The sequence below is a fragment of the Protopterus annectens genome, chromosome 3.part0 (assembly GCF_019279795.1).
Source record: "Protopterus annectens isolate FY-2018-M chromosome 3.part0, PAN1.0, whole genome shotgun sequence".
In the NCBI taxonomy this organism is placed as follows: domain Eukaryota; kingdom Metazoa; phylum Chordata; order Ceratodontiformes; family Protopteridae; genus Protopterus; species Protopterus annectens.
This window is the reverse complement of record NC_056731.1, coordinates 1,850,048,134-1,850,071,850: the sequence shown is the minus strand read 5'-3', so window position 1 is coordinate 1,850,071,850 and position 23,717 is coordinate 1,850,048,134. Positions and strand designations below refer to the sequence as shown.

At 44.4% G+C, this 23,717-nt stretch overlaps 1 protein-coding gene across 1 annotated transcript in view; it reads left to right on the top strand.

The window, feature by feature from the left end:
* The window catches only part of OBSCN (obscurin, cytoskeletal calmodulin and titin-interacting RhoGEF), a 4,979,884-nt gene that overhangs the window by 1,409,035 nt on the left and 3,547,132 nt on the right, over positions 1-23,717 (top strand). The window contains exon 24 of the mRNA XM_044066040.1: positions 4,146-4,421. Within this exon, the coding sequence (XP_043921975.1) occupies positions 4,146-4,421 (276 nt within the window). The remainder of the gene's footprint in view (positions 1-4,145; positions 4,422-23,717) is intronic.

Sequence of the window (23,717 nt, the reverse complement as noted above, 5' to 3'; positions counted from 1 at the left end):
CATTGCCACCATTCCAGCCTTCTTCATCTTGTGACCTCAAATTTCTTTCCTGGAAGACCGTCTTTCTAGCAGCTGTAACATCTGCCAGAAGAGTCTCAAAGTTGCAAGCACTATCAATCAGACCTCCATATCTGATCTTTCATAAGGATAGGGTATCGTTACAAATAATCCATCCTTTATACCTAAGGTTTGCTCTCAATCCAATATCAATCAATCCATTGAGTTCTCTGTGTTTTTCCCCAACCATAGCAACAAGGCAGAGTATAAACTCCACCAATTGGGCGTGCATAGACAGCTCAGATTCTATTTGCATAGAACTAAAGACTTCAGGAAATCTGATTAGTTATTCATCTCCTTCTCTGAGGCAAAAAAGGGTATGCCAGTATTTTAAAGTCATCCTTTCAAGTTGGCTCTCAAGTTGTATCACCTTTATCTATACTGCCAGTAATAGAAAATTACCATTCAGAATTAGAGGTCATTCAACCAGAGCATTAGCTACATCCTCTGTCTTTCAGGTCAGAATGTCTATGGACAGTATTTGTGCTGCGGCTACGTGGGCCAATCCTCATACGTTTATCACTCATTTCAAAGTGGATTTGGCCTCCAGGGACAGGGCCTCCTTTGGTTCCACTGTGCTGAAAGGTGTACTCTCATGAGCCACCCAGGAAAAAGGTGCTAGGGACACTGTCCCATCCAAGTAAGAATGAAGGTCAGATAGGACAACATAACATAGGTTCATAGATATGAAGTCATGTACTCACCATAACGTTCCATGTTTGTTGTCCATCTCGCCATTCATTCTTACGACCCCTCCCTCCTTCCCCCGTCCAAGGACTCCTAGAAGACCTGGTGGTGATCTTTCCTCTTTTACATGAGCTCCTTGTCTCTGTTTGTTTCTCCTTGACATGGGGTCATACCTATATATATTACTCATTAGTATGTTAGCAGCAAACAAGATCTGGAGAGTTGCACCACTGCATCATGGGATACCTACCTTGCCACGAGCCAAGTTTGAGACTTCCAGCTGTGCATTCGGCCAAGTCAGAGTCGAGAATCGGCTCTGAACCCATCCAAGTAAGAATGAATGTCGAGATGGACAACAAACATGGAACGTTATGGTGAGTACATAACTTCTTTATTTCTTAAGTCTTACTACAGACAGTAATATGAAACTCATTAGATACATAACTAAAAACCATTGTGGTATTTTCATTTGGTAGAAGTAAGACAAGAAAATAGCAGAATAGAAAACATTTGATCGAAGGCATGAGAAACTAGCCAGGAGTATTACAGGAGCATAGCCATTGTTGAGTAAGGTATTCCTTAAGCTATGACAATCTGTGTTTCTTAAGATATTCTGGGGTAGTAGGTTCCACTGTTTGGCTACTTTGAAGAAGAGAGTCACCAAAGTAATTATGGGACTTTGTAACCTTGAGTATAAGTTTATCGGATGATCTAAGGGTCCTGGGGTTGGTATGTAGTTGCACTGTGTTGGAGAGTGCAGGGCAGTTTTCAGGTTTGTGGATGATGGAGTGAGCAGTGGCGAGCTGACTGAGTAATAACATATTGGGAAATTCAAGCCAGTGTAATTTTTGAAGAACAAAGCAATGATGACAGCCATAAGAAGGCTGAAACATGCATGTCCACAGCTAGTGGGGTTTGGCTTTATTGGCCTGAATTTGTCCATAATGACTTAAAAAGAAAAAAGTCAGGGGCATTCAGAACTGGCATGTAGCTGAAATACCTGATGCCCTTAAAGGGTCATTTGCATATATCCTGTGTGTCTCTAATACTTTATTCTGTGATACTTTATTATAATCTAATCTTCTGTGACCTTTTTATTCATTGTTTTAGGTATAAATTCTTGTCACAAGTGTGAAGACTTTAATTATGATCCTGTCTACCGCAAAGCATAAAATTAGATTGCATCTCACAAAGGCACATGGAGAAGATTAAGTGAATTTCAAATTTTAAGTCATGGCATTTGATTATGAAATTGTGGTGGTGGTTGGGCAAAGTCTTTATTTTTAAGTGAATGTGGGGGGCAGATATTGTTTAATAGTTAAAGAGAGTTTTGAATAAATATATTTGAAGCCATATCTAAACAAAGGGAATAACTGTCAATATGTATTGCAATATAAAATGCTTGTATCATGATAACACCATCTAACTGTCAAACCTCTGGCAATTGGCTAAGTAATGATTAACTGTTACTTGGTGTCTGGCATTTAAGCTTGGTGTTTTTATTGATGTTTTTTATATAAAATGCTTAAGTTGCCTGATGAAGGAAAAGATGTGTGATCTAAAAGCTCACAATTTTATGCATTGTGCCATTGGGTATATGTTTTAAAGTAGACGTTTGACTTTAATATACTTGTTTCTTAGCTGTATTTTATTCATCGTGTTTTTGGTTCCAGCACATGGCAGCTGTTTTCTTTCTAGCTTCATTAATGTTTTTGCTGGATCCTACACTGGAATGCAACCTTTTACCCCCATAATCAGAGACACTGTTTAGGCCGCATTCTGTCCATCCCTAAATTCCAGGATGAGTATGGAAACTACAGGTGTCCTGTTATAGCTGTAAAACTGTGGAGGGAAGTCTCATTTAATCTACATTCTGCCCATACAACAAGCTTTTTCAGATCCTCAGTTTAACATCTCTTAAAATATTAGACTTGCAGTTGTGATATAACCTAATTGTCTGACATTGTGATGTCAGTATACAGCCAGTTACTTTGAATTACCTCCTTAGTACATTTACAGCTACTCTTTATAGGTCTCTCATCTGAGTGATGAGTTACCAAATAATATAGCTGTGTAGTTTGGTATAGATAGAAATAATGCTGCTGTCATATATTGTTCATTTATAAGATTTCCATTTGCTAGTATCCATTTGTATTAATATTATAAAGTTATACATTGATCATGATTGGTTCTTGTTCTTACTTGTTTCTGTGCCCTATTATTTTTATGTTGTAACACTGTTACATAGTTAAATGGAAATTGCCTGTTCTTTTTCTTAGTTACACTGGCGGTACTTGTTAATAATTGTCAGGAGATTTCTCTTCCCTGGATTCCACTGAAAATGTAACATGCTGGCTGGACTTAATGGTTGCAAATTTTTAAAATGCACAAGTCTCAGCCGTTCACTTCAACAGTTTTTTAAAAAACACACAGCACAAAAGATATCGGATTAAGCGCTTTCATCTCTTATCCAGAGACTTCATCAGAATCAAATACTACATTGTACTGAAGTCTCTGCAACTGCTTAATCCGATATCTTTTGTGCTGTGTGTTTTTTAATAAACTGTTGAAGTGAACGGCTGAGACTTGTGGATTTTTGAATTGGACAGCCTCTATTGGATGACTACCTAAAATTCATCATTTGGTGCAGTGTGTGTTTTTTGTGGATTACAAATTTAAAATGTATAATGTTGTATCCCATTATTAGGCAGGTCTTTTGACAATTGTGGTGAGATATCTAATGGTGTTCCTCTGAAAATTGGTCTGTGAGAAAAAAAGGGTGCTGTTCTGGGCATTGCAAGTGCCACATCATGAGGTCTATCATGTTAGTAATCCTTAGTGGACAAAGAAGTCATTGGAATGTTAATGCAGTTACATGTACGATGTATGATGTCTGCCAAACTATGTGATTGATTGACCAGGTAACCGTGCCTTCAGCAGAAGGTGATCTCTAGTTTGCATCCCGACACCTCTTAAGCTTAGTTAGGAGAGCAGACCTTTAGCTGCTTTGGCCACTTTCCTCTTCCTCCCCAAGTAACCATATTGCTTCCAATGTCTCTTCCCACACCTAGACTAATAGCATTACAGAGAGATACCATGCAAAAACATTTGTGCTAGAAGGTTCCATTACCTGCTTCACGTACTTAAGACAGCCAGATGTAATTCACTGTTTTCCAGAATCTGAGTGGTCCAGGGTTTTTTTCAATGCTAAAAGTGACCAAGAAGCCTTATTGAATTCTGGCATAAGAATTCTCAAAGACCCGTAAGACATTCTGACTGCATATCCTGATCCCACCTCATCACTGCTGTGACATTAATATGGACTTTCTTAATAGTTTTTACTTAAACAGGTTCTGAAAAATATGGACCGATAAACTAAATCAGTTTGTTATTTTGTACAGAGAAGGAACCAGCTTTTGTGAAGAAGGATTTTGTTCAGACAGAAGTTAAGGCGTTCATCTCTGAAAATGCTGCACTCAGCTGTGAGGTGTCTCATGTCATAACTGAAGTGAAGTGGTTTAAAGATGGGAAAGAAGTCACAGCTGGCAAGAAATATAAGATAGAGTCTGATGGCAAAACTCGACGTCTTGTGGTACAGAATGTGGAAAAGAGAGACTCTGGCGAGTATGCTTGTGAGGCAGCTGGAGAGAAGCTACTGTACAAGCTTCAGGTTACAGGTGAGAATTCTTGTATATCTTACCAGACTATAGAAAGGGAATTATGTAGTAACTGTTATTGAAATACTATTTTTGCCAAAGTATATTACTGCCACCCATTTTGGAATTTCACCTTCCAGACTGCAAGTATTGTGTTCCAGATTGTTTAAGTTAAACCATAGTAAATATCTGGTTATGTAAACACTGAGGTATTTAAGGTCAAGTAAATGTATTACTACTGAGGCTGTTTTTTATGGTCTTTTTCTGAAAATTAAATAAAAGCATTCTTTTACCTTTTTTTCTAAATTCAGTATATATGCAGATATATTCTCAAATCTGGATTAGAAATCCCAAACTGCTGGTAAAGATGGGTCCATTATGTCTTTTCCAACTTACCTTATTTGCATCACAAGTGCCCAGCAGCATTGCCTCATATTGCATGAGCTTTGTTGTAAGATACATGGATGTCGTGCACTCAAACTCATGAACAAGATGAGCAGATGCAACCTTTAACAAAAATCATATTTCATAGGGGTGAAGCCTCCTTACACTCCTTAAAATGAAGTATTCTCACTTTAAAGTTGCTGGACCTCAAAGAAAGAGAAAGAAAAATCACTGACAAGCAGTGCAAAGTCTTTCTTGCTGTATTCAAAGGACTGTGAAGATTAGGCAACATAGAAACAGAACTGATATGAAGAGAGAAGCATCTCACTAATCACATCGTTTTTTTTTTTAAGTTAAATACCTCAATTCATGTATATCGAATAAAAACATAGGTGCACATACATTAATAGAAAACAGTTAAACATTTTTCATTCCATGTATATGTATGGTCTACTATCAAAATGTTGACTGGAAAAAAATATCCTGTTCAGAGCACTGAAAAAAAATGAAAGTAAAAATATATAATACAGCACAATGTCGAATCTGCTGAACGAGTTCAGCAGATTCAACATTGTCACCGAACACATCAAGTGATGTCCATATAGGAGCTGAGATAAATGAAAGTCCTACACATCACATCATGTTTTTGCACGGGGGCAAGCCCCCCTGCACCCCCCACCCCCACCCAGATGGGGAGGAGGCTTTGTTTAACAACATTTTAAGAGGAGGAGAAGTACTAGTATCCTGGAAGAAAGCAGTGGTAGCTATAATGCGTAAAGAGGGTAAAGATCCATCAGATCCAGCTGTTTACACACCCATTTCAATACTATGCCATGATTATAAAGCGTTTATGTCTATAATGGCTAAACAAATGGCAAATGTTATGCCAGAATTGATAGATGTGGATCGCTGTGGTTTTGGGAGGGGAGGCAAACATGTGGCAACATTAACAGAATATTGATTATCCAGAGGGAAGCAGAATGTAAGAAAATACCACAGCTGTTCGTGGGTCTTGATGCAGAGAAGGTATTTGACAGAGTAAGCTGGGACTTTATGATCAAGGCAATGGAAGCATTTGCATTCCCTGATAAAATTGTAAGGTTGATTAGGAGGATATATGAGGGATCAGAGGTGACATTTAAAGTGGGTGGGTTCCTCTCTTTCCCCTTTGTTATTTGCATTATATTTAGAACCGTTGGCAAAGACAAGAAGAAATATAATTGGTATAGTAATTAAGAAAAGCTGGCTCTGTTTGCAGATGATATTATTTTATACCTGATAAAACCAGTTAAGGGCATTGCAGTGTTGTAGAACATTCTCAGACAGTTTCAGATATTTTCAGGATGCAAAATTAATGAAGCTAAAACAAAGGCAATAGCAATAAATTATGTACCCACACACGAACTGGTTCAGCAATATCCATATTTATGAGGACATGATCAATTGATGTATTCAGAAGCATGAACTGAAAATGATCCATTGTGGCAGCTAAGGATATGTGGGAAGAGACTAAACAAAAGATAATTCAAAAACTGAGAAATTGGAAGATCTGTTATATGGATATGGATTTGGAAAGTAAAATGCAAGCAGGTGAAATGTTTTTATTCCCTTTAGTTTTATACACAGGTCAGGCATATTTTATTAAGTCAGAGGATATGTTGTGAAGAGCAGTTAATACAGAGCTGAAGGATTTTATCTGGGAGGGAAAGAGAGCAAGAGTCAAGTGGGATAAGATGATTCTTCCAAAAGAACAAGGTGGATTGGGATTACTCAATCTGAAGGGGTATTTCAGAGCTACACAGTTAAGGCTGCTGTACATAGCACAAGCAGAAACCTATAATTCAAAGTGGAAAGAGAAGATGATGAAACGGAGGAAGCTCAAGAAACAAAGAGAGACTGGGATTTTGGATACAGACCTTTAAGGAGACTAACGATAATCATACAGAATATTATGTTTATAAAGTAACAGAAAGTATTCTAAGAACTAAGCCAGCATAGGAATGGAGAAAGGATATTATGCCAATAGAGGTGACTGCAATTAAGGATACAGAAAATAGGCAAGAGGAGGCTGGAATTTATTGGAGAAAACTGGAAAAGGAACCAAGGCATTATGAGTAAATAACTAGAGGGGGAAAGGTAATAGAATGAGAAGATGCCAAGAATTTATTTGGACTGCAGTTTAGAGATTGCCTTCCTATCAAGGATTGATATGAATAGATAGGCGAGGAGAAAGAAATAGGGGGGTCCTAAATGAAAGACCAGCACTGGTAGAGTTTTTGATAGAATCTAAAACAGAAAGTTGGTCCAGGTTGGTCCAACTGAGCAAAAAGTCCATTTTCAGTAGAGACCCGAGGAGAAAAGCTCCAGCAACGATCATACAATAATCACAAAAGTATCAAAAAATCAAAATTACAAAGTTTCATACAGTAATTAAAAAATGGTGACTGTAATGGTGTATAAACGACCAAGAACAATGATAGCAGTAGATATGATGTTGCATAATTTAGAAATCAAAAAAGCAAAAAATTGTCATATGCAAAAAATTCATATTTTTTTACTGTGAGAAAAAATAAAATGTAAAACTGTTTAATCAAGACCGCCTGTGAGAGTTGTTAGAAATAAATGGGGAGAGAGATTAAAAGCATTAGATGAGATTATCAGTAAGAGTTTGGGGAAAAAGAGTAGGGGAAATGAAAGTAGGTTGAAGAGGAAGAATGAAGGGTTTATGTGGGGTCATGATGAGGGCAGATCCAGCAATTAGCTAGACAGTTCGTAAGTTCTTTTTGAAAGTGTTGGAGTGGGAATTATTAGTGACATATAAAATATTTTATGATAACTATAAGAATCAATCAGAGGAGGGTAGAAAGAATTGGGAAGAGAGATTGGATAAGAAATTCCCAAACAAACAATGGGGGATGTATGTTTGTCTCCCAAATGTGCAGCAAAATGTAGAAAATTTAGGATTTTTGCTTTGAAGTATTTACATAGATATTTTATTTCCCAAGTAGCCTCCAGAGAATTTTTCCTCAGGTAGACAGCAAATGTTGGAGGTGTGATGGGAAAGAAAGAGGTAATTGGGAACATATTATGTTAAGTTGTCTATCTCGCCTTCATTTTTGCTGGTTGGGGTCGGCTCCGACTCAGCCATCTTCTATAGCTTGAGAGCTGTTTACTGGCTCGAGGCTACCCCTTATCCCATGATGCCTAGCGATAGCTACCCAGATCTCATTTGCCGCTTCAGCTGCGAGGTTTCGTTTTTCTGGCTCAGGCTCGTATAAAGCTTTTTTATAGAACTTTTTACTAAAAATAGTCTTTTTCCTAGATGTTATTGTTAACTTTTAGTCTTATTTTTGGTTGTGTTAGTGTGTATTTGTAGCTTCCTTCCCTAACTTATCGAACTCGTTTAACTTAGAGAGTTCTCCCCCCCCCCCACTATTTCTTGTCAGGTTAGCCATTTAGGTTAGAGGCTTTCCTTCTATTTTCTTTATAGGCTAGCCGTTTGAGTTAGAGGCTTTCCTATCAAAAAAAAAAAAAAAAACTTTAGCTTTAGTCTGTTAGTATACTGTGTTTCTGTAGACTGTATTTTGATTTGTTAGCTATTGTTGTATTTCTTGTTACAGGATGTCAAAAGAATCTATAGTGGATTCAAGAAGTGTGACTCATGCTGTCAGAAAATGTCTCTGACAGATGGGCACACTTCTTGCGTCTATTGTTTAGGCGCTGTGCACCTGCAGGACTCTTGTTCCATCTGCCATGCATTTAGTCCAAGAGTACTGCAGGAGCGTAAGCATAAGCTTATTCTTAGGGGTCTTTTAAAGCCCCAGGATTCACCGGCCAAGACTCAGCCTGTGAAATCCCCTAAATCTACCAAATTGTCTGCTCCAAGTTCGGAGCCATCTTTGGTTCAGACTCTACCTGCGACTTCAGTTCTGGCTGGAACCGATAAGACTATCTCCCGTCGGCTCCATCAGAAGCTTCGGAGCCTTCGCGGAGCCACAAGAGGCTGAGGTCTCCTTCTTTGGAATCGATACATTCGGCTCCTCGGTCTCCCCTGCTTCAGAGCGAGCGCAGTCACAGATCTTCTCACTCCTCTCGATCCTCTAGGCTGTCGGATCACGACGTGGAGAGAGTGTTCAGTAGGTTGTTGCTAAAGTCACAGGCACTTGCCAAGATGTTGTCCAGCCCTCCTCAACAGGTGTCGGCTCCATCCACTTCTGTCGATGTTCCTCCTCCGACTCCATTTTGCTTGGAGCCGGAGTTCGTTGGGGTTCGAGTAGTGGAACCGTCATCTCCGATAACTTTTAGTTATGTACTTACCATAACTTTAGATGTTTGGGATCCATCTCGCCTACATTCTGTACTGATGGGCTCGGAGCCGATCCCTCGGCTCCGACTCGGCACGCTTATGCTATAGAGCGAGGCCTCTTATTGGCTGAGCTGTCTTTATCCCAGGATGCACCACCACTAATCCCCCAGATCTTGTTTGTCCGCATTCATGCACACATGCACATCTTGTTTATATAACATTGTTAGATGTTTCAAGATGAAACAACAGGATTCAGACCTTCTGATATCCTCTGATCTCCAAGGAAGGGGGAAGGAGGGTGGGTTATTAGGAATGTAGGCGAGATGGATCCCAAACATCTAAAGTTATGGTAAGTACATAACTAAAAGATGTTATGTGATCCTATCTCGCCTACATTCTGTACTGATGGGACAGCGTCCCTAGCACCTAAATCCTGGGTGGCTCATTGGAAAACACTCCTGAGCACTGTGGAACCAAATGAAGCTCGTCCTCTAGATGCCACATCCAATTTGTAATGGGAAATGAAAGTGTGCGGGGAAGACCATGTAGCTGCAGCACAAATGTCACTAATGGCAAGCTTAGAATGAAATGCTATCGAAGTAGCCATAGCCCTTGTAGAATGAGCTTTGACAGAGGTGGTAAGCTCTTTGTTAGAATAAGAATAAGCTTGAGTAATACAGTCCCTGATCCATTTGGCAATAGTGACCTTTGTGACAGCTTTGCCCAGTTTATTGTCTGCAAAGGATACAAACAACTGATCAGTTTTCCTTGTTTGTTTGATCCTGTCTAAATAAAAACGCAACTGCCTGTGGACATCTAGTGTGTGGAATATGAATTCCACTTTGTTAGAATATTTTGGAAAGAAGACTGGAAGTTCCAATGATTGTTGTAAGCAGAAACTGGAACAAACTTTAGGGACAAAGGAAGGATTTGGCCTGAGAGATACTCTGTCTTTGTGGAAAACCAAGTACGGGGGTTTTACCGACAAAGCTTGAAGCTCGAAAACTCTTCTGGCAGAAGTATTTGCCACCAGAAAAGCTGTCTTCCATGAAAGAAACTTTAGATCACATGTAGCTGCCGGTTCAAAGAGGAAGGAAGTCAAGGCGCGTAACACTATATCGAGATCCCATGGAGGTGCAGGATGAGAAATCGGAGGTCTTAATAGAGCAGCACCTTTCAAGAAGGTCTTACACAATCTGTTGCTCATTAAAGGTGGGTTTATGGATTCGTGAAAATTGGAAATCGCTGCCAACTGGACTTTGATGGTAGAGACTGATGAGCCTTGATTGAAAAGAGAAGTTAAAAATTTTAGTACTTCTGCCACGGGAATAGAGATGGGGTCCAGGCCCCGGAGTTGAGCCCAAATAGCAAATCTTTTCCATTTGCTAGAGTGCAGTTTCTTTGTAGCAGACTTATGGGCCGAAGATAATATGTGTACAACCTCTGAATCCAATGTATGACTCCTGACTATAGTCGGAAGAGGAGGAGCCAAGCCGTCAATTTTAAGGTGTGCAGGGACTGGTGGAATAGTCCCGACTGATGAACCAAAAGGTCTGGAATCTGATCCAGTAACCATGGACCTTCCAGAGCATATTTCCGAAGGTAGGGAAACCATACTTTACGAGGCCAGTAAGGAGTAATTAAGATCATTTTGCTCCCCAAAAGAGATGCCTTTTGAATCACCCTGGGAAGGAGAGGAACTGGGGGGAAGGCATAAAGCAAGCCTGTGGGCCAAGGACGGACCAGTGCGTCCATGGGGCTCTTCCCTGGAGCCGGGGTTAGAGAGAAGAATTCTTTGCACTTCGCATTCAGAGGAGTCGCGAAGAGGTCGCAACACGGAACTCCCCATTTGCTGAAAATCTGACTTGCAACTGTCATATTCAGAGACCATTCGTGAGGAGAGAGGATGGTTCTGCTCAATCTGTCGGCTATCACATTGGACTTGCCCGGTATGTGAGTAGCCACTAGAAAGCATTTGGTCGAGACTGCCCATTCCCAAACTCTCATGGCTTCTCTGCAAAGAGGATAGGATCTGGTCCCTCCCTGTTTGTTCAGGTACCAGACAACTGACATGTTGTCTGAGTGAACGGCAATTACGCCCTGAGGGAGATAATCGTGAAGGGCTTGAAGGGACAGAAGTACTGCCCTCATCTCTAGGATGTTGATATGAAGTAGGGTCTCTTCCGGGTGCCATTTGCCTTGGACTGACCTGCCCAGGGAATGCCCCCCCCCACCCCATCTGGGAGGCGTCCGTGGTCAAAGTGGCCGCGGGAGGAGGTAGAACAAAGGGTCGTCCCTGATCCAAATTGGAGGGTACTAGCCACCAGCGAAGGTCCCGTTTGCAAGATTCCGTGATCCATATGAGGTGACTGAGAGGGAGTTCCTGAAAGGACCACTGAGCTGACAGGAGCCACTGGAGAATTCTCATGTGCAACCTTGCCAAGGGGACTAGAAGAACCGTAGCGGACATGGATCCCAATAGCTGCAGGACCATCCTGGCTGGAGCTTTGGACCTGGGAAGTAAGGCTCGAACTTGAGTCTGTATGGTTTGTATTCTGTCTGTAGGTAGATAGACCCGCATTCGGTTTGAGTCTATCTCTACTCCTATGAATCTTATTCGTTGAGATGGCAGCAACACAGACTTTGGCCAATTGAAGGTGATTCCAAGGGAACTGCCCAGTGATATAGTGGCTTGCAGGCTCTGCAGTAGTAGATGCCTGGAGGTGGCAGTTAGGAGCCAGTCGTCTAGATACGGAAACACCTGGAATCCTAGACTTCTCAGGTGAGCAGTCACGACTGCCAAACACTTGGTGAACACCCTGGGGGCTGTGGTGAGACCAAAGGGCAGCGCACGGAACTGAAAATGACTGCCTCCTAGGCTGAAGCGCAGATGTCTCCTGGACGCCCGATGTACCATGATATGGTAATAAGCGTCCTTGAGATCTATGGAGCACATCCAAACACCCTTCTCCAGCAATGGGAGAGTGGTTTGTAGGGTGACCATACGGAACTTGGACTTTCTGACTGAACGGTTTAGGATGCTGAGGTCCAAAATGGGCCTCACGTCCCCGGTCTTTTTTGGCACCAAAAAGAATCTTGAGTAAGTCCCTAATCCGATCTGGTCTGCGGGGACCGGTTGGATGACTCCTTTTTGCAGCAGCTTTGAAACTTCTGAGGCTGCAGTATCCCGCTGACTGGGTGGCGGGTCCGGGATTTTTTTGGACTGAGGGGGGGGGATGAGAGAATGGAATGGAGTAACCTCCGGCGATAATTCGAAGCACCCATCGGTCCTGAGTGATACCTTCCCAGGCTTTTAGGTGCTTCAAGAAACGACCCCCGACTGGCTCCGGAGCTGCACAGTCGGGCAATCCCTCAGGGACTGTGAAAGGTTGAAGAGCCACGAAAGGACTTGCGGTCTCCAGTGTTGCGAGGGCCTCTGCCGCCTCTGGGACGGCGCCTTCCGGAAGAATTTCCCCCTCCCCTGCCTCTGGAAGGGGGATCGTCCTGCTGAGAGGGGTAAGGCTTCTGAGATCTACGGAACCACATTTTCCCTCCTCTTTTAGCCTTGGGATAAGGCCGAAAGGGAGTGGAAAATCATGCCCCTACGGCAGTCAGAGTCTTACCCTCCTGTTCACAGCGGGTCAGTGTGTCCTTTACCTTGGGTCCAAACAGGGAGGACCCATCAAAGGGGGCGTCGTCAAAGGAAGACTTAAAGGCCTCCGCGAAATGACACAGGCGGAGCCAGGCTTGTCTCCGTAGAGCAATGCCTGTACCCGCCGCTCTACTCGCCCCTTCGGCCGCATAAGAAATGAGCCTCATGGACGAGTTTGAGATGGACGACATTGTAGCCAGCTGAGAGCCAACCATCTGGGCCAGCTCCTCAGGCAGGTTACCCAAGAGGGTATCGGATAATTCTTTAATCAGATCCCTCTGAAATCTGGTAAAGTGCGTAAGGTAGTTCAAGGACCTCAATGTAAAGGCCGCTGAACTGAGGGTGCGCTTCCCGTACCGATCCATGCTCCTAGACTCCTTATTAGGAGGATGGACAGACGTCGAAGCCTCTGCTACATCTTGCTGGGTAGCAGATGCCACCACCAAGGCATCTACAGCCACACCCTTAGTCAGAAACTCTTTTTCAGGGGGTGCCGAGAGGAATTTATTCGGACGAGCAGGCACCGGTTCCACAGAGTCTGGGTGTTCCCACGTCCTTCGACAGATCAAATCCAAGAGCTCATCGAAGGGCGGAGACACCCAGGAGGCAGAGGGCTGAGCTCCGAAGGCTTTCAGGAACACCGACTTATCAGCAGAGGGAGGTTTGGACTGCCAGCCGCCTCGTTGTTTCAGGGCTTCCAGGATGTCTGCAAAGGAGACATCATCCAAGGACGACTTAGGGGACCCCTCTGCATCATCGAGATCAGTGCCTGATGTAAGAGACTCATCAGGGGAGTCAACGTGCTTCCTCTTGCACGATCTCTTCCTGGGAGGTTCTTCCAAAGAGGCTTCAGAAGGACTTCCAGGAGGGGGAGAAACCCCAGTGGGGGTAACCTCAGGCCCCGGGGCTCTGCTGTCTAAGGACAGGGGGACTGCCAAAGACCCAGTCTCGGTATGCAGGGAAGGAGCTGGAGAAACCGTGGAGGTAGCCAAGGAAGATTTGGCTAACGCACTCCTCATAGCCCTGAAGGCGGGACCACCAGAATCCTGGGAGGGTCCCACCTCCGTGGCCACGACAGTGGACGGCACTCCCGCCGCCGACGCGCCAAGAGGGAGACTTGGGACCGAAAACATCAATTCCCGAAGCCTCCCCCCCAGGGCCGACGGAAGAAGTCCGTGTACTGAACTCCGACCCAAGAGCCGGAGTTGGAGCAAGGGTCGAGCCCGACCCTAAAACCTCCACCGGTTCCACCAGCACCGGCTCCAATGGTGCCGAAGCTGTTGGAGGAGGAACCATAGTAGGGACGTGGACCATCGGCTCCAAAGCCGAATGGGCTGGAGCCGAAACTAGCTTTTGGAACACCGGAGACTGGAAGAGTCTAAGGAGCACCCTGTCGATGTCCGAATCAGACATCCTGGATGATCTAGAGGATACCGATTGGGCCCGAAACGATTTCTCCATCGGCTCCGAAGGACTCGGGGACCAGCTCCGAATGGACTCTACCACTATCGGCTCCGAGGGAGATCTTAAGGCACTTTCCTTCGGTGCCGATAAGGACTTCGGCTCCGAGGGGGAAGAGTCTGAGCCGGTAACCCTTATCGGCTCCAATATCAGTGGAGCCGATGAAGGTGACCGCCTCGATGCCCCAGTCCTCGGCTCCGAAACCAGAGGGGTCGAGGCTGGAGGCATCGAGGCAGACTGTTCCGCCCTCGGCTCCGAAGTCCGTGGAGCCGATGGAGAAGTCTGCTTAGATTTTTTAGCAGTCGGTTCCGACTGACTGGTCGGAGCCGACGCTTTCTTCTTTTTCGAAGGAGAAGGAGAGGAAGATAAAGCCTCCTCGAAGGATGGCTTGATTAACCCTTTCAGGATTAATTTGTTCTTCCTCTCCTGGAGGACTCTTGATGAAAAGGCGTGACACACGCTACATGATTCTTGTAGGTGCTTGGCGCCTAAGCAATAGACGCACAAGGAGTGGTCGTCCGTTATGGACATTTTAAAACCACACCTTGTGCATTTCTTAAACCCGGAGGGTTTGTGTTCTTTCGACATAGTCAAAAAAAAGTCAAACACAGTTGTCTACAGAGCAAATAAAATACCTCTACTTATAATATTATTAAATTTTAAATTTAAAATTTTTTTTTTTTTTTTTTTTTTTTTTTTTTGAAATACCAGTACAGTAAAACGAAAAAAATTTCACAGAAGAAAGAGAGATAGAGAGGGTCAAGACCCTCTAACTTAAACGGGTACTTGACCCACAAACAAAAACCAAGGTAGTAGAAACAACAGGGGAAGGCCCCTCTAACTTAAACGGGAAACCTTCCCTGACAGGAAAAAACACGGATCCCTCTACAAACTCTACCAATACACACTCGTATAACAACAATAGCTGTTAAAACAGCTTTTGGATTTAAATCAAGCAAATTTCTGACAGGAAAAAGCTTAAATAAATAGTACTTAGCCCAGCCAAGTTGAGACCACGTCTAAGCTTTGTAAGCGGCAAACGAGATCTGGGGGATTAGTGGTGGTGCATCCTGGGATAAAGATAGCTCAGCCAATAAGAGGCCTCGCTCTATAGCGTAAGCGTGCCGAGTCGGAGCCGAGGGATCGGCTCCGAGCCCATCAGTACAGAATGTAGGCGAGATAGGATCACATAACATCATCTCTTATCTCCTTCAGTTCCGTCGTCGGCTCCGATTCCCTCAAGGGTGCCGGGGCTCCCTCGTCGGCTCCGAGGGGGTGAGTGACATTGGACCCTTGTCCAACCCCGTTCTCCCTCACAGAGCTTCGGCGCAGGTGAGCTCGGCTCCTACATTGGCCTCGGAGCCATCTCCCTCAGTGCGGAGAAGGATTCTGATTTCCTCGGAACTGGAGCCTTCTCTGCATCGTGGCAGGGATGTCTTCGATGTCATGAGGAGTGTGCTGGCCACTGAGTCAGCTCCACTATCGGCCCCATCGGCTCCATCCCCTGTAGTGCCTGTGCCAACCTCTGCTCCTCCTTCAGAACCCAAGCGTGGGGAACCGGCGCTCCAGGGCACCCCATTGGGTGTTTCCTCTTCTTTCCGAGGCCTCCCCTAATCATTCAGAGGAGCCCCCTCGTAAGAAGTGCAAGAGGAAGCACATTGACTCCCCTGAGTCTGTCACTTCTGATACAGACTTAGATGATTTGGAAGGGTCCCCGAGATCCCCCTCTGAAGATGTTTCTTTTTCGGACATCCTAGAAATGCTTAAGCAGAGGGGGAACTGGAATCCCCTAGCCCCTACCGAGGATGAGTCTGTATTCCTGGATGCGTTTGGTTCCCGACTTTCCACATCCTGGGTTTCTCCGCTTTTCGATCCACTTATGTCAGTGGTGGCCCGAAAGGCTTGGTCAGCCCCGGATACAGTGGAACCAACTTCGAGGAGACTTGGCAAGTTCATCACAGCACAATCCAAAAAACACACAAAAGTCACCACACGTCAAGATTTAATGAAGCTTTCAGGTCTACACCCTTCCTCAGCATATCCTGGCAAATTCATCACAGCACCCCATGATAAGCAGTTCCTTACCAAAGGTGTTCCTGTTGATGCCATGGTGGTAGCAGCAGCCACCAAAAAAGAGTTAGCGGAAACCTCTTCATCTGTCCATCTTCCTAACAAGGAGTCTAGGACCATGGACAGATACGGGAAACAAATGTTTGCTTCAGCGACCTTTTCTATGAGGTCACTGTACTACTTATGCCATTTTACCCGGCTTCAGAGGGATCTCCTTAAAGAGCTCGGAGATACCCTTCAAGATCCATCAGCTGAGGGGGCTGAAGCTAAAGTGGCTTCCCAGCTGGCGACGCTTAATTCTGTAGTCATCTCCTCCATGAGGCTCATTTCTTATGCAGCCGATGGTGCGAGTAGAGCCGCAGGTATGGGTGTGGTCCTTAGGAGACATGCATGGATGCGGCTGTGTAATTTTGCGGAACCCTTTAGAGCGTCATTCACCAACACCCCCTTTGATGGTTCCTTTCTTTTTGGACCACAGGTGAAAGACACTTGGACTAGGTGTGAGCAAGAAGGCAAGACTCTCTCTGCCGTGGGAGTCCATTTTTCCATTCCTTCCAGACCATACCCCAAGGATCAGAAGAGTGGTAAAATGTGGTTCCGAAAATCTCACGGAGCCTCACCTGACACACGTAGCGATTTTTCCTCCAGGGGCAGAGGGGGAAACAACAACAACAGACGCCACCCTTGTAGCAGAGGGTGTCCGCAGAACCAGGGCAACAGAGAATCCTTCTGTGAGAAGCCCTTTCAGCATCCTTAAAGGGTTGCCCGGCTGCCCGCCTCTGGAGGCAGTCGGAGGAAGACTTTCACTGTACCCAAAAGCCTGGCAAAATTTAACGCAAGACAAATGGGTATGGTCCATTATACCCGGAGGTTACAAAATTCCCTTCTCTCAACCCCCCTTACCGCCAAGATGTTCCACCCCATCTAAGGGACCAAGCAGTCACAGAAGTTTCAAAACAGGTAGAAAAAAAGAGTCATCCAGGAAATCCCGGCAGACCAACACGGATCCGGAACTTACTCAAGGTTCTTTTTGGTACAAAAAAGACAGTGGACTGGAGACCGATTCTGGATCTCAGCAGACTAAACAGTTCTCTTCAAAGAACAAAGTTTCGGATGGTCATGCTACAGTCCATTCTACCCTTTCTGGGTCAGGACAATTGGATGTGCTCCATAGAGCTTCAGGATACGTAGTACCATATCAAAATGGACAGGCGCTCCAGGAGATTTCTTCGCTTCCAGCTGGGAGCCAGTCATTACCAGTTCAGAGCTCTGCCCTTTGGTCTCACCACAGCCTCCAGGGTGATCCACCAAATGTATGGCAGTGGTCACAGCTCACCTGACACGTTGAGGATTCCAGGTGTTTCCATATGTAGACGGCTGGCTCCTCACTGCTACTTCTGCAAGCCAGGGACTACACAATCACAATCTGCTCCTAGCTAGGCATTACAATAAACTTCGAAAAATCTGCCTTGTTGCCCTGTCAATCTCTCACCTATATAGGAGCAGATAAAGGGTGTCTACAGTTCACCAGCAAGTACAAATTCTAATGCAGAGCAAAATAATCCAAGTCAGGTTCGTCCTTCAAAGTCTGGGTTCCATGGCAGCGTTAATTCTTCTAATCCCACTGGCCCGCTTTCACATGAGGATCCTTCAGTGGATTCTGTTCACACAGTGGTCTTTCCAACAGTTGCCCATGTCTCACAGGATCATGATTACAGAAGCATGCAAAAGGCACCTTTCCTAGTGGATGGTCTCCCCACTAGTGACTCAGGGCAGACCCTTCATTCAGCCCCCTCCGGTTGCCACAGTGACCACAGACGCCTCCCTGATGGGGGGGGGGGGCATTATCAGGGCATGACAGTCCAAGGCACTTGGCAGCCTCACGAGTACCATCTGCATATAAACATCCTAGAAATGAGAGCCGTGCTCCTAGCGTTGCAAGCTCTTCAGGACTCTCTCCCTTCTGGGACCATTGCAATTCAAACGGACAACATGTCAGTGGTGTGGTACATCAACAAGCAGGGCGGAACCAAGTCCTACCCCCTATGTCGAGAAACACTCAGACTCTGGCAGTGAGCGATTTCCTCCCAACGATTTCTGATTGCGACGCATATCCCTGGGAGGTCCAATGTCATAGCGGACAGGCTCAGCAGAGCTATTCTCATGCCTCACGAGTGGTCTTTGAATCAGGTAGTTGTGGATCTGATCTTCCGCAAATGGGGACAGCCTTGCTGCGATCTTTTGGCCACCCCCTTCAACAGCAAATGCAGCAACTACTTCTCCCTTCTTCCGCTTCCAGGTCACTCACCCAGAGACGCTCTAGTCCTCGATCGGCCTCAGGGGCTTCTTTATGCCTTTCCCCCATTTCCCCTGATTCCAAAACTCATACAGAAAGCAATATCGTTGGGCTGCAAAATGATCCTTATTGCCCCCTACTGGCCTCGACAGATATGGTTGCCCTTCCTGCACCATTACCTTCTCGATCAGCCCTGGACTCTGGATCCAATTCCAGACCTACTGATTCATCAGTCAGGCAGGCTGCATCAGTCCCTCCAAACATTCCAGCTCACAGCTTGGTTGCTCCACTTCCAACCTTAGCCAGGCTTCCCAGCATTTCCCCGGCCGTACGTGAGATTATTGTTTCCTCTCATAAGTCCACAACTAGAAAAACTTATGCTAGCAAATGGAAACATTTTTCTTGTTGGGCAGAGGTTAGGAACGTAGAACCCTTTTCAGCCCCAGTCCACAAAATTTTGGAATTCCTAGCACAACTTTTTCATTCTGGGTCCGCTTCTGCTACAGTCAGGGTTCAATTGGCGGCCATTTCTAACTTTCATGTTGGGTTGTCTAATTCTAACATTATGTCTCATAAGCTCTGTAAAGCTTTTTTAAGAGGGACTACTCTCCGTCGACCTCCAGTGAGAGATCCCCCTCCTCCTTGGGACCTTAATTTGGTACTAACCTCCTTAATTATGCTCCCCTTTGAACCTGCAGTGTCCTGCTCCATTAAGTTTCTATCTTGGAAAACACTCTTTCTGGTAGCTATTACTTCAGCCAGACGCGTCTCTGAACTTCAGGCGCTATGTGTTCGTCCTCCATACTTGGTTTTTCATAAGGACAGGGTTGCTCTGAGGACTAATCCTTCGTTCCTTCCGAAAGTCTGCTCAGAAAATAATTTAAACCAATCTATAGACCTTCCTGTGTTTTTCCCTAACCACACCAACAAGGCAGAATACAAATTACACCAATTGGACGTTCATAGACAATTGCAGTTTTACTTGCATAGGACTAAGGAAATAACGAAGTCGGACCAACTATTCCTTTCCTACGCTCTAGGCAAACAAGGTCTCCCAGTTTCCAAAGTGACCTTATCCAGGTGGTTGTCTCACATTATTACTTTCATTTATCAATTGAGAAACAAAGAGTTGCCTATCAAACCGAAAGGTCATTCTACTAGGGCTTTGGCCACCTCTGTAGCCTTCCAATCTAGGTTGCCCATGGATTCTATCTGTGCAGCTGCTACGTGGGCAAATCCTCATACCTTTATTTCTCATTACAAGCTAGATATGGTCTCCAGGAGCAGAGCTGACTTTGGTTCCACTGTTCTGAAGAGTCTGTTCCAATGAGCTGCTCAGGATTGTAGGTGCTAGAGACGCTGTCCCAACCAGCAAGAATGAAGGCGAGATAGACAACTTAACATAAAGAAGTTATATACCTACCATAACGTTCCATGTTAGTTGTCTTCATCTCGCCTTCTTTCTTGTGTCCCACCCTCTGTCCCCCTGTCCTATTGGATCGAGAGGAGTTCTGGTTTCACTGGCTGAGTGTTCTCTGGTTTGTTTCCTCTACTGACTTAGAGAGTATGACAGGTATGCTCAACCTGTTTGTTTGGACAGGTTGATTCTCTGACTATGTCTGGGGTTAGCTATTTCAAACGAGATCTGGGTAGCTATCGCTAGGCATCATGGGATAAGGGGTAGCCTCGAGCCAGTAAACAGCTCTCGAGCTATAGAAGATGGCCGAGTCAGAGCCGAGGATCGTCTCCGATCCCCAACCAGCAAGAAAGAAGGCGAGATGAAGACAACTAACATGGAACGTTATGGTAGGTACATAACTTCTTTTTCTGGGTGTATAATGAGTGACATTAAAAATTCCGTGCCAACTACTCTGTCAGAGATAATGGGTGAGCAAATTGGTGTAGCTAGGGAAATAATTTTTCTGAGCAATGATATAGAATCGGAATTCTGTAGACATAGTAAGGCCTTGCTGAGTCTAATTATGGTGTCTGCCCAAAAAAGCAGTTACTAGAAAATGGAAATCATAGGTTCATCAGTTCATAGGTTCATACTAGGCTATCTGCCCAAGGGCATTTATAAGCCTAGCCCATAGTTATGTGGCTTTCGCCACCCCTTTAGTTTGAATAAAAACTATGCCTATCATTTTTCTGTGCCTCTGTCAAGCAGTGACACTGAAGTAATCCCTGGGGTATATCTGCGATCTCCCAGCCATTGGTCAAGATTCCTCTTGAACAAGGCCAGCGAGGTGCTCTGCCTCACATGTACCGGGATTTTGTTCCACAGCATAGGGAGTCTCTGGGTGATGAATCTGTCCCTCCAGCACGTTCTATTTATAACCGTGTCAAGGTTTAAGTCTCCGCCTTGTGGTTCTGAGGGATCTAGATTTTTGAGGTGAAGCATATTCATCAAATCTGGGTTTGACATGGCCTTATATGTCAGGCACAGGTCACCTCTGAGCAAGTGGTATGAGACTGAATAGAGCTGGAGTTCTTTCAGTCGGGCAGCATAAGACATATTTTTGAGACCCTTTATCCTTTTGGTGAGGAACTTTTGGGCCTTTCAAGCTGCAGCAGGTGTCTGGTCAGATACATTCGAACGGGCATTGTACTCAATCATAGGTTTAATGAGTGATGAGTACAGGGGGACGATGACCTCCCTTGATCTAGATGTGAATCCCTTCATGATCAGGTGGGCGATATAGAAGGTTTTCCTAACTACTTTAGCAACATGAGTGTCAAACGAAAGGCTACTGTCAACTTGGGTCCCCAGATCCCTGATGACTTTTTCTGTGCTCAGTGGATTGCCACCTATATGGTAGCTAGGGGTAACCTTGTTTTTCCCGAAGGGTATGACTATGCATTTTTTGGCGTTTAACTTCAGGCCATGGCTCTGGCACCAGTTATCCGTTTCTGTGAGGCCCTTCTGGAGGATATCTGTGTCAGATGTGTTTTCGACTATGGCGCCCAGTTTGCAGTCATCTGCAAACTTTGTCAGCCACAACCCTCCCGTGTTTGCTTGCACTTCAGAAAAGCAGATGCCGAACAAGAGTGGACCCAGGACCGAGCCCTGTGGGACACCACTTGCGACAGGCTCTGAGTCCGACATGGCTCCAGCAACTCCGACCCTGTGGGTTCTGTCACTTAGCCAGTTTGCAACCCATCCTGTGACGTATGGGTTTACATTCAAGCTGATGAGCTCCTCGATGATACCCGAGTGGGGCATTGTGTCGAAGGCCCCTGCCAGGTCGAGGCAGGCTGCATGGACCGCCCCCCCTCATCAATGGCCCCGGCGACCGTCCCGAAAAAGTCAACCAAGTTTAAGAGGCAGGATCCGCCCCCGACAAAGCCAAACTGGGTCGGATCCAAAGTCTGCAAGTTCCCCATGTCTTTACCCATGAGTTCCACTATGATCCTCTCCATGGCCTTGCAGACAAGGCTTGTCAAGCCAATGGGGCGGTAATTTCCAGGGTCCGTGGAGGCACCGCCCCTATGAAGTGGGACCACAGTCGCCGCGCGCCACTCCTTGGGTACGCATCCTGAGGTGAGGCTAAGATTAAACAGCTGTCCTAACTGTGGGTTTAATTCCTTGTTGAGTTCATGAAGCACACAGTTCATAGGTATTTACTAGGCTAACGACCACAAAGGCCTTTTTAAGCCTAGCATGCGTCCCAAATCTCTGACGTTATGATGCCCTTGATAAGAGCAAGCAGGGGCCTGGGAGATGAGCCATTTACAGGTTACCTGTGTACATTAGAGAAATAGGTGCCAAACCAGGAATGAATTTCAGGTTCCTCATCCAATTGTCTAAGTTGCATTTGAACTGGGTTAGGGAGGAACTTTGCTTCACATGGATTGGGAGCAGTCTCTTCCTACTATACTACAAGTAGTGAATATAGTAACAGATATAAAACAACTGGAACTGGGATCTTTAGAAAAGGGTAGGAGCAAATTACATAGGAAAAAAGTGGGAATTGTGGGAAAAAATGCATACGGGAGGAATGAGGTTTAAAAGAATGCAGTGTTTGAATGAGCTGTGCAATGTTTGACTGACAATGACTGGGTAGATTATAAGTGATGTATAATGTTTGCATCTAAAATTATGTCAGTATAGTTTATGATGTAAAATGTTTGCAACTAAGGTTATGTCAGTATGGTTTGTTTTCATTTTTATAAATGTATGATTGCTTATATCATAAGTGATAATTTAATAAAGATGCTTCTTGTTTAAAAAAAAAAAGAAAGAAAAAAATAATTTCTTTAGTTAAAATAATTTGCTCCCTCACATTTCTGACAAAGTATCCTATAGAGAATTAAGTGTACCAACTCTTTGCATTCCCAAAAACATGTTCCCAGGTACCCCTGTTTTTCAGTCACACCTCTTGCAATTGCTGTTTGTCTGTGGAAATAAATTCTCTGAAGTATACTTGGGGTATAAAAATACCTGTGCAAACTATTCCATTCAGAAATCCTAAAACTTCTAGATTTTGTTGCATACAGATATCCTTCCCTTTTTTCTTTGTATACTGCATTTTCATTCTCTTTCTTAGTCTTTTTTACCTTTTTATGATTGATTCTCATAGTTACCATTCATTATTTTAGATGCCCTATTAATTATCCCTTTTTCACCACAGCTACTGTTCCAGACTAAATTATAAATGCAACCAGGGCCAGTCTTTCATGTAACACTACCCTGTCCCTTTCCCTTTGCCTATATGTTATCATTCAGTGGCAGGGAAGGCAGTCTCCAACCTGCAGTCCAAACTTTTATTTGGCCTCATCCCAGTATATGACTTTTCCCTCTGTAGTTATTTGCTTCCAATACCTTGGTCTCTTTGCTAATTTGCTCCAGTAAATTCCACCTTCCTCTTGCCAGTTTTTTGTGCCCTTACTTGTAGTTATCCTTATTGGTAAAGTTTCTTTATTCTTGTGTTTGCTTAGTTCTTAAAATGCTTTCTGCTACATTATACATATAATATTCTATGTTGGTTTTATTCTTAAGTGCCTGCATCCAAAATCAAGTTCTGTCTTTACTTTGTGAACTCCCCCAGTTTCAACTTCAGTTCTTTTCACTTTGATTTGTAATCTTCTGCTTGTGTTACGTATATGAGCCTTAACTGTGTAGCTCTAAAGTATCCCTTCAAATTTGAT